Genomic DNA, 12,218 nt, shown 5'->3' on the forward strand with positions numbered 1-12,218 from the left:
CGCATTAACAATGATTAAGGCAGAAATCACTGAATCTTTTAATGAGAAATTAAATATGAGGGTTCCCCTGACACCGGTAGTGATACCACTGGGAGTACCAGAGGGGGAGAGGTGTGACAGAGGTGGAGAGCTTTTATTTATAACTATGACTATTTTTCAACTATGTATTGTGTCGGCTTGGCTGGACATTAACACACCCGTTTTCAGGCAGTGGGTGCTTGCAGTATGTAATTTGGAAAATGCAATTATTTTGAGCACAGGGGCCCGGGGTAAAAATAAGGGACTGCGGAGGTGGGCGCTACTCCTGGACTGGATGGATTTGAGGTGATGAGATCACCCGAGGGTGATAGAGGGTGGTACACAAGATTATATTAGGAGGTATACAAGATTTGCACCTTGCACTTTAGTAATGTGATAGTACTCTATTTATGGATTCTGTGCTTGTTTTGTTATCCCCTTCTTCTGTAACCACTCATCTATTGACAATTTGTATTGATGTTATTTTTATGTGATACTGATTAATTGTGTAGGAGGGTGGGTTACGGCTTCTTGGGGGTCAAATGTTGTTTATTTCTGTATGGATCACTTTAATGAAATTGAAATTGATAAAATAAAAAAATAAAAAGACTGAGGGGCATATTACCAAGATTAAGCGATATTTATCGCTTAACACTGTTAGCGGCAATATTATTATCGCCGAGCTCCGCCGATTTTTATCGCAGATTAACCTCGCTATTATCAAGGTTTATCTCAAAAGCGATTAAAATCGGCCGTAATGCATGAATATCGCTGAAAAGTCCGCGATATTCATGCATTACCGAGCTAATGCTCTTAGCCATGTTATCCACCTCCCATTGGATAACATGGCTAAGAACTGCTCTGGGCAGGCGTTAGCTTTTGGAGATATTTGCGCTTAGCGCAAATATTTCCAAAAGTACGCCTTTGTAGGTAATAGGAGATAGCAATGTTAGCGACTGTTTCCAGTCGCTAACATCTTGGCACGCCCACTTTGCATATCATTAGCGATAAATATCGCTGACATGCAAAGTGGGCCCCAAGCTGATCGCCATCTCCTACTAGCTGTCGCTAACTGGTGTTAGCGACAGCTAGGTAATAGGGCGATAAAATTATCGCCGCATTAGCGGGAAAAAGTCCCGCTAAAGCGGCGATTATGGCCCTTGGTAATATGCCCCTGAGTCCAGTCTGGAGACACTAACTTGGGTGAGTCCTTTCTGGAGCGCAGGGACTAATGTTCTTCTCCTGGTTGTTTTCGCAGATGGAGTTCAATGAGATCTTGCACTGGCGCCGCGCGGTGTTGGCGGTGGTGCTGAATCTCCTGTCCTTGACCCTGTCTGCCATAGCCCTCCTCAGCAGCTACTGGTGTGAAGGAACACAGAAAGTCCCCAAGCCCTTGTGTGGGAAAGGCAAGACCACCAAGTGCATCGTGGTTCCAGTTACAGTCGAAAGCACCAACGCGTCAGGGCACGAGGTGGTGCATTACAGCTGGGAAACTGGCGACGACCGCTTCGCATTCCGATACTTCCACACTGGAATATGGTTTTCCTGTGAGGAGAACATTCTTGGTGCAGGTAATGGTGGTACCTTGACAAGTCATTCTGTAGCTGGTTTCTTCCTCCTGGTTCCCTGAGTGTGATCTCAGGCCCCATTCCCTGTGCTGTCATGAGGAATGTTATTCTGTAATTTACTTTGGGAAGGAGAGCCGAGCATCTTTGGATAATGTCAGTTGTTTATTGTGGCCCTGCAGGAGGACCTACTGCTAATGTCTTTCAACACCAGGTGGTCTATGTAGTGGATGCTTCAGAAAACCTTCTAAAACCTGATTTTCACTTTAACAGTGCGAAAGCTCAGGCTGTTATCAAGCACACTATGGTGCTAGACACTACTTTTTTCTTGCACAATGGGGCAATTTAGAACTTAGTGAAGCACACTATGGGGCAGATTAACTTATATTTAATGTAAAATAACACAGCAACCGGTGTAGCTGCACTGCGTTGCAGAAGGTTGGTAGAGCAGTTCAGAGCCATATGAACTAATACAAAGGGCCTGATGCGGCTGTCATCCCTTGCTCTGGGGCAAACAGCCTGCTTAGGGTGAAATAAACCTTTTGCGCCGGAAAGTAAATACCCTTTCAAAACTTTGTACAGCTTTGCACTGGCAGAAAATATTGATAAACGTGACCTATATCTCTAGAAACTTCTTTTCCCCTGAACAGTGCACAGTTTAGATTTTCATCTAGGAAAAGGTTTATGCTATGTAAGTATTGAGGTCAGAGCCCATTCCTCATTTAACCCCTAATATTCAGTGCAAATGTACACCATTTCTACTACTGGCCACAAAATATTCCTCTTGTGCAATGTTTACCAATCTCTGCTTTTTGGCAAAAAAGGATCCTCACCAGATGGCAGCTTTTATAAGTTGGAATCCATTTTTAGGTCTCGCATAGACAGCATATGCGCTGTCTCTTCAAAATATTTTGATTACAGTTAGTGGGCTGGAACCCTCCCACTGGCATACCATTGGTTAGCATAAGCACAGCTGACATTTGCTTCTCTTCTATTTGGCAGGCATTCATGCGTCACATTGTCTCTGAAGTTTGTACCTCATTTGGAGCATGGACTAAGTACTTGTGTCCTTCCACTGCTCCCTTTTTGGGGGCTTCTTTCTTTTACTTTTCAAGCACTTCACATGAGTACTTGTGTTTTCAGGCACTCCCTTATCTCCGTTCATATTGCTTCTTTTGCCACTCACATGCCGCTACCAAGTTATCTAACATATTTTTCACAAAACATCTGAAATGAAACACTATGTTTTGTAATCTGAATTACGGTTATTTACTTACTTTTGAAATTGACTCAAAGCTCATCCATTTGGTTTTTTAATTTTTCCAAATTTGCATTTTTTAAGACCTTATGTACATGAAAGAAAAATAAACACAATCACATTCCTATTTACAAAATCAATAATACATTCCAAATTTCCTCATTCGAACCCTCAATCATCACTCTTTCATACCATCACAAATGAAACAGACAGTGCACAAATATATGAATTAAGTGAATGTCGGAATAAAAGTATTCACAACAAAGCCATAGACATTTATTGTTCTCAACAGAACACCTATTCTAAAAAAATTCTGTGACTTTATCTCTATTTCAGGCTTTTTAGAAGCAGTCTACGCGTTTCGAACTCATGTCAGTTTTGAGTTCTCATCAGGACCATAGTCTGTAATAAAGGAAAAACAACCTAGATTTAGAGTATGAATTCCAGTTGAATATATGCTACCTCTACCATTACTGCTAGCCTCCTTATCTTACCTCTCGCTCATCAGAGATCAGAGGAAGGTGAATTATCCCCGTCGCCAACACAAATCTGATATGAAGAAAAATCATAGATACCAACCGCTTTACGCTTTATGTACACAACGTGTCAACCAGACCCCTTTCCTCACTTACTTATGATTGTCTGTTAGTGTCCCAATTTTCAATGTGAACTGCCTGGCTCTCGCACCCCTAGGAGAAGGGGGAGAGAGAGAGAGAGGAAGGGACCAGTAAATGCCCATTGTTTTTTTAGATGCAAAATTGACAAGAATGGAAGCCATGTTGATAGTGAAATTCAACACAGCAATATTGGGATTAAATGAGATGTCAGAACTGTTCAAGCTATAACACTGTGGTCTCATATAAAATCCAAAACAGTCAATGTCTCCATTAAAAAAAACCCTGCCAAAGACTTGAAAACAACACTTTATACCTTGGCATTTTTGGCCCAGAACCACAAAAGGCCATGGCCACATTAATGTAAATGACAAATAAATACAATCTTTTGCGACCAGTCGCAAAAACCCACTAACACACTTTTTAATACCATCATCGTCCCATGAATTTTTTTAACATAAGTTTCATGTATTTCAAGCGTCATCAAAGAATATTGATACAGTGGTAAAGAGTTCCACAAGAATTTCGGTAGTTTCTAACCACACGTTGAAACTACAGTTTCCAGGTGACTTGGAAAACACACAGCTTGGAGGCACCTACATTCTGGAAATGATTTAAATTGATAGACATAGAGATGTCTAATCGAAAGCCTGCCAAGAATCATAGCACTGGCAGAATACAGTATGGAGACTCCCCCCTAAAATCTAAAATGAGGATGTACATGAAACTTCATTTCACGAATGGCACCTCCGTAAATATCAGGAGTAGAATCATGGACATGCAAAGAATAACTCTGATACATTACTCAATTACGATTTAGACAATGTACGGGACCACGCTAAACTACATAAAAAGCGTGACGCCGATCAAACTACACTTCCCATGATCCTTTGCGGACCCGGAAGCGAACGCGACTGAGACGCGGCGTTTGCAAACACCGAAGAAGACCTTGTTGTACAGCACTGTGCCCCGTTTGTCGAAGGTAAGGGTACATAGAGACATATATATCCACCAAATCAAGCAGGCATCCTGCCGTTAGAACATTGAGGGTCGAACAAGCAAATTGACCTCGACTCGATGTTGTTGCAGGTTTTCCAGGCGGAGGCACAAGATTCGTGTTCCCAGCTGCCCGTGCCCCACCCCAAGGTAAGAACCTTGGTGCAGTTCCCACATATCAAATACACAGGTGCCCCCAAAAACTTTTTTTTTTTTTTTTTTTAAACAATGGGCATTTACTTGTCCCTTCCTCTATATCTCTCTCCCCCTTTTCCTAGGGGTGCGAGAGCCAGGCAGTTCACATTGAAAATTGGGACACTAACAGACATTCATAAGTAAGTGAAGAAAGGGGTCTGGTTGACACGTTGTGTACATAAAGTGTAAAGCGGTTGGTAACTATGATTTTTCTTCATATCAGATTTGTGTTGGCGACAGGGATAATTCACCTTCCTCCGATCTCTGATGAGCGAGAGGTAAGATAAGGAGGCTAGCAGTAATGGTAGAGGTAGCATATATTCAACTGGAATTCATACTCTAAATCTAGGTTGGTTTTCCTTTATTACAGACTATGGTCCTAATGAGAACTCAAAACTGACATGAGTTCGAAACGCGTAGACTGCTTCTAAAAAGCCTGAAATAGAGATAAAGTCACAGAATTCTTTTATAATAGGTGTTCTGTTGAGAACAAGAAATGTCTATGGTTTTGTTGTGAATACTTTTATTCCGACATTCACTTAATTCATATATTTGTGCACTGTCTGTTTCATTTGTAATGGTATGAAAGAGTGATGATTGAGGGTTCGAATGAGGAAATTTGGAATGTATTATTGATTTTGTAAATAGGAATGTGATTGTGTTTGGTTTTCTTTCATGTATATAAGGTCTTAAAAAATGCAAATTTGGAAAAATTAAAATACCAAATGGATGAGCTTTGAGTCAATTTCAAAAGTAAATAAATAACCGTAATTCAGATTACAAAACATAGTGTTTTATTTCAGATGTTTTGTGAAAAATATGTTAGATAACTTGGTAGTGGCACGTGCACTTCTTTTTGTTTATTACTAGCTTGTGGCAAGCTGTGCTGTTGGGAGCCCGGACCCAGTGGTGGTTTTTCTCTTTTGCCACTCAGCATTTGAGAACATTGCACACACTTGAGCACACTGCACGCTGGAGCAGACACCACACACTGCAAGCAGAGTTCACATGCTATGAGCAGCTCGAGCACACAGCATGTCAGAACATTGCAGACATTATGATCACACTACAAGCCGTAGCACACAACACACACAGCAAGCACACTTTATGTGCTCTGAGCAGCGCACATGCAGTGGGCACACTGGCAGCCAGGATCACCAGAGTCTTCTGAGTTGATTATTTAATGGTGTGGTTTTCATTTTGTGGCTTGTGAGGATGTTCTCGTCAATGACTTCTGAGCCTCGTGCGCAGGGCTTCTGTCCTTTCGTGTTAAGCTTAGAGAAAGGTCACACAGAGGGGCAAAGAGGGGCAGCATTAGGCACTTATTGCCACCAACATATGCAGGCCATGGCATCCCGCCTGGATGCACAGACCTGCTTTTTAGGTTTCACTTGCACAAAATCTATTGTATTAAATATATCTTAAAAGTAGCTAACATCCTGCCTTCAATTTTTCTTCACTACTTATTGGTCCTTGTGCTTGTCATTTTACTTTTGTTAGTTTCTATTGGTTGTAGGCATTCTATTTCCTGTTCTTCCGTGTGTGTTTCTCTTATCAGTTTCCCATCCGCAAAGTACTGTGTTCATCCGCTTTGGTGGAACTTTTATTAAGCGTCTCAAGCTACACCATTGCTTTAAAGTTATGTCACCAGTGTGTCCATGGAAAAATCTTTTGCAGTGGCTCAGACCGCTTCGTGCGCTAAATCTACACAAAGTGAAGATCATTAAGCAAAGGTTTTCCATCAAACCAAGCTCCTTAGCACACAATGTAAAAGCACCTTTTGAAACTACCTCTATACAATGTGTCTATTAAATTAATTGCTTTATAGGGTAAGTCTAGGAGTAAGTGATTTGTCACCCCTACTCCTGCACCTCATTGCCTCAACGTCCTCCTTCGCACTGCCTGCGTCCCCACCGGTGAACTTTGTCCCACGTAACACTCATTCCCCCTACTTAACTCACACCAACTCCACCTCACAACCCTCTGCCTCCCCTTCAGAGCTGCTCCTGGCCTCAGAGAGAAGCTCGCCTTCTCGACAGACGTACCCCACTCTGTGCCCAGAGCTGGAAAGCTCATGGAAGAGGCAGCGACTGCACCTTGGCACAGCACGGCTGGAAACAATCAGCTCACTGTCCCAGGACAACCCCCCAATAACCTGGTTTATATAGCGCTTTAACCACATCATTATAGTCTCTAAGCACTAAAAATAACATCACATCACAGCAGAGCGCTGCCTTCTTTTACTGCCCACACTTCCCACACACTAGAGCCCCTTGCTTGGATGCGAATTTCTGCGATTAATGCCCACAATTAGGGAGCTTGTTTGATGGCTAGAAGGTAACCTTAGGGCTGGAGCTTGGAGTCTTATGACACCAGAAGCAAATATAGGTGTTGCCACCCCTCTACAACCATACAGAGTACTACCCCATTTAACTAATCTCCCCACCTTATAATACCACCATTAACAGCACAATATATTCCCTTTCTTAAAAATGAAGTCATAACATTTGTACGGAGTTTCTGTAACCTATATTGCACAACAATCCACCAAGCTACAACTTTCAACAATAAACTGCTTATTTCTACTTACCCCATTCCTGGGGGCTACCTCTGTTTTGGTAGATAGTCTTTTCAGCCACCATACACCAGTCCATGCCTCTCTTCCAATCGTTTAGGGACTGTGTTTGTATCAGATCCACAAGTACGTGCAATGTTTCTTTTTGCAATCACCAGCACTAGAGTTACCCCGATCTGTGCCCCCTCCCCAGGTCCGTCACCTCCCACAAATTAAGCAGGCACGACGTTGCTGACACTTGGAGATCAACCCCATATACCTCGCACAAACACTGTGTTATTGAGACCTGGTAGGATTGGATTTTGAGGCAGGCCCATAGTATATGAAAGAATGTACCTCTTATCCGCAAACAGGGCCGGACTGGGAACCAAAACCGGCCCTGGCAAAGTGCTCGACCGCCCCTCCCCTACCCCCTTCGGGGGTTGGAGGTGCCGCCGAGCTCTTTGCCAGGGCCGGTTTTCAGCCGATTTTGTTACAGGGCCGATTTTGCAGCTATGCTGTAAACACGGCCCTGTAACAAAATCGTCCCTCAGGGGCCTAAAACCGGCCGCCACCCTTGCGGCGCACTGGGGAATTGCCCGGTGCCCGCTACGGCCAGTCCGGGCCTGTCCGCAACCTCTATGACATAGTGCGTCGGGTCGCCTACCCATCTTTACCAATATGGTGCATGAGATATAAGCTCTGTGAAGTATTTTGAGTTGTATCAGGCGAAATCGGGACCTATTATCAACCTCCCTAGGGGAAGCGAGTGCCTGCACCCAGTCGTCTTCCTGTATGTCTGTAATGTCTTTCTCCCAGTTCTCACGCAGTTGAATTAACATATCTAGCACATTATTCATGAGCTTCTTATATGTTAGTGAGATTGCCTTTTGTGTGATATGTTCCTCCAGTAGTCTACTCTCAAGGAGCAAGGATTCTGGCAGGGTTTCCCCCATCGGTATTACCGCTGGCAGGGTGTGCTGAATTTCTAGGTAACGAAACGCCTCGGTGGAGGCTAGGTTGTGTGATTTCTGTAGGTCTGCAAAAGGTATTCCCCTTGCCGAATATATGTCTCCCACTGTCGAGAAGCCCAATAGGTCTCATTTATCAAATCCCTGCCTTTTACCCATGTTACCTAGGAGGTCAGAATCCCACAAGGGTGTTTCCAAGGTGATCTTGTTTCTCCATCCCAACTTGTAGAGTGTAGAGTGCCAAATATGGACCGTCAGTGCAGTCGGTCCTGTCAGGGAGCTGTTTATCGGTGGGATATAAAGAGCGTACAGATATCCCCTTGGTTGTAGGAACAAGCTGTCCATACGATAAGCTGCTTCTGTTATAGGTTGGTGAGGCCATTGGTTGATCACTGTCAATTGTGCTGCATGGTAGTACGCCTGGATACCTGGGGTATGTTCCATTTTTATTTTTCCTAAATTTCTTACCAGTTGTCTGCATATGTGTTTGTCCTCTATTTCTTCAATAGTAAAACCTCTCCTTGGGAGTGGGGGAGAAGAAGAGGAATCTTCTTTATAATTTCTTTAGGTGGTCTTCTCATTCCCTGAAATGTTATAATTGCACTGGGTTTGGTTCTTGTGGGGTTCACTTTTTAATATACTATTTTCTAGATTATTCTTCATCTTATTTGTTTTTAATCCCTTTTAGGTCTTACATAAACAGCACATGTGCTGTCTCTTCGAGACATTTGGTTTGCAACATAGCTAAAAGACATTGGCAAAAGCAAATAGCTCTTGTATAGGCAAGTCCTATTGGCTTTGCCAGTGCTTGTTAATAGGAGGGTGCAGTGTGTTTCAGAATACAACGGCCTTTATTTTGTGTGATCTGCTAAATTAATACTATCTGCCAATGCAGTAAATATTTTAACCCACATATAAAAGGTTAAATCCATATGACTCCTTCATTTGATCAGTCATACTTGTCAACCTCTTGACTCAAAAATGAGCGTGAAGTATGTCTTTTAAGAGGGTGCTCCTATTAAGGTGGATCAAGAATTAACGCTTTTTTTGGAGTGCTATATAGATTTAAAAAACTGGTGACCCCAGGTCTATGGATGGATCTTGTTTATCAGGTGGGTGAGTAGAAATAAAAGAAGATACCCACAAAAGGAATGCAGCTTGCTCCCAGGCCATCTTGCTTCTCCTTCTGTGGCCTGGGCACCATATGGTTGGTGGTCAGCAAGGCCACTCAATCCCTTTTTTTGCATGTGTTCACAGTGGCTGGAGCTCCCTGTAGTGGAGTTTAAAGAGCGACCACATTGTTGCATGCTGGCTACCACACCCATTCTGATGATTTCCACATGCTCAGGGTGGGTGTGGAGAGGCTCGGGCGTTGTGGGGCCAGGTTGGCAAAGGGCAGACAATTCCTTTTTAGGTCTGGTTGGACAGCAGAGGTGTCTAGACTTTATGTGATTACCTGTTAGAGAGGAGAGGGACTTAGGCTCTACCCCACATGTTGATCTTCTCTTCAGGCTTTTGATTGGACAGTGGGGGGATGCACCTCAGCTTGTCAAAAAGTTCCACTGAAGTTTATGCACATTGAAATTCGCAAACTCCAATAAGGGTTGGATGTTATAAAAAATACTGATTTCAATTAAAAAATATATATCGCTGCTGGTTTCATGTTATGTGAGCCAGCAGCAATATAGCCGTCTAGATGCAGCATCATTTGCTAGAGAATTGCTCAATGAAACAAGGCTGTATGTGTAAGAGTTTACCTGTTTGAAAGATAATGGTGTTTCTCTCATCCAAGCTGGCTGCCGTCTGCAGTGTGATGACACTGCAGCCTGAGCCTGTGTGTTTTCATCTGAGCTGCCACCACAGCAGCAGTGTTGGAGATGTAGCCATCAATTCCACACCCCCTCTGAGGGTTCAGCCTACTCTTTCCTTCCACACCCTCAGCTGTATTCTCTCCCTTCATACAGCAGCAGCCTTGCAAAGGACCCTCACAATGACGACCAAGGGGGTCCTTGGTCCTGGGGTCTTGTTCCTGGTCCCTGCTTGTCCAGGGTGCCCCAGTATTTGCACGGCCTGACCTTGAGTGTCTTTTGAGTTCTGAGTCTTCTGACCCACTAAGCCAGCCTGCCAGCAGTGCTCAGACCACTCTCTGGACCTCTGTGTTCTGATCTGAGTGACCACCAGATTTTCTAGGACAGTCTGCTGCCATCCCGTGTAGTAGAGGCCGTGGGCGACTAGTGCGGGGCAGGCTCAGGAACCAACTGGATGAGGGAGGGCTACTGCCCACTATCCTCCAAGTCGAGACTTAGTCTGAGTTGGACTTTTCTCTCTCTTGGTGTGACACAGGGACCGCAGGCAAGCAGCGACTGCACTGCAGCCACTATTCAGGTAGTGAGGTGCATGCAACATCCTATCCCGGGCTTTGCCACTGGCAATGGAGGATTGCACAGAATTGGATGTAAATGAGCAGATCTGAAAGTATATTCCCTGTATGTGACGCTGTGATACTTTTGAGTTTTCACTAGACAGCCCATGCACTGTCTCTGCAAGGCATGTTTACACTCAGTGGGCTTACAGCCCACCCATAGCCTACAGTTTGTAAGCTACAGCATCATTTCCTTCTTCCCCATTTGTCAGGGCATGGGGGCGTCATGTACTCTTCTTGTTTGTGTCCTTGCCAAGGAGCATGGACCAAGTACTTGTGTCAGGCCACTGCTCCCGTTTTTGGAGCTACTTTATTCTTTGCTTTCAAGCGTTCCATGTGAGTGCTTGTGTTTTCAGTCTGTCTCCCTTATCCTGGTCCATGTAGATTCTATTCCCTCCCACCTGCTCCCCCTTCCATGTGGCTTCTTTTTCCTCCCATCCCCATCCCCCTACCTCGTACTCTACACTCCATACCACTGCACTCTAAGCCACTGCACTCTACACTACTGCACTTTTCTTTGCACCACTATACACCACTGACTCAACAGTCTGCCCTATTCTTCTCTATGCCACTGCACTTTACTCTGCACCACGCCACTGCACTCTACACTAATCTACTCCACACCACCCTACTCTATGCTACTGCCCTCTATGCGACTCTGAACTACCCCAGTATACACCACTGCACTCTTTGCCACTTGGCTCTTCTATGCACCAAGAGTCAGAGGGCCTAAGACAAAAAAGAGGTCCCTACTCCACCTCTGTAAATAACTATCTTGGGGTGTCCTCCTCCTTGAATAATTGTGGTTTTGTGAATTAGATCATTAAAATGTGGGATGAAATTCTCCAAATTGTTTAAGTGGTCATTTCTCATGGCACTATTAGCTACTTTTTAGGTGGAAGGTTACATGAAGCGACCTGTGGATTTTATTTTGGGTGATAAGGATCCACCATGTCTTTCCTTTCTTTTCCTTTGTACTAAACCCTTGGTTATGAAAATCACAAGGACCATCTAGAGAAGGTGATCACAGATCCTAGTAGAAATGCAGCTCATTTACTGGTGTTGCAGAACTCATTTTAAGAACTGGGGTGAGCTCTCAGGCGATTTCATTATGTGAACAATGCCGACCCCCTGCTTTTTTTGATGAGCAATCTTTGGGATAAAGTTTTCTCTCATGATTTTCTCATTGATATTATGGTTGGTGAAGAAGCTAAAATGAGGACACATTACACATTTTTGTAAGTTCCACTTCCAAATATCTTCCTCATCTGTATGAGATAACAACTCTGACATGCTGGAGGAGACATGGACTTCCAACACTTATCTGTCATTTGATTCCTTAATGTTCTTTATAGCTTCGCCACTCTAATAAACAAATATTATACAAACGTTCTATATTCCTGACTAAAGTGGGGCTCTCCTTGTTTGGGAAGAGAGGCTGTTGAACTTTTCTTTACCTTTCCGGTGAATTGATAAGGCCTATAACAGTTGCCCTTATAAATGGAACATTAATCAGAAAAACAGCGCTCTCTTGGTCTTTTTTTACAAACTTAAAACGCATCCCATGCATAAACGTGTTGGAACAGAATATTGCTAAAAAATAAAATGTATTTAATGAAACATAA

The 12,218-nt window shown here is 43.5% G+C and overlaps 1 protein-coding gene across 1 annotated transcript in view; it reads left to right on the forward strand.

Moving 5' to 3' along the window:
- The first annotated feature begins 1,276 nt into the window (after positions 1–1,276).
- GSG1 (germ cell associated 1) overlaps positions 1,277–12,218 on the forward strand; it is a 91,862-nt gene continuing 80,920 nt past the window's right edge. Inside the window, exon 1 of the mRNA XM_078683528.1 lies at positions 1,277–1,589. Coding sequence (XP_078539654.1) covers positions 1,277–1,589 — 313 coding nt within the window. The remainder of the gene's footprint in view (positions 1,590–12,218) is intronic.

The sequence above is a fragment of the Lissotriton helveticus genome, chromosome 3_1, assembly GCF_964261635.1.
Source record: "Lissotriton helveticus chromosome 3_1, aLisHel1.1, whole genome shotgun sequence".
NCBI lineage: Eukaryota > Metazoa > Chordata > Amphibia > Caudata > Salamandridae > Lissotriton > Lissotriton helveticus.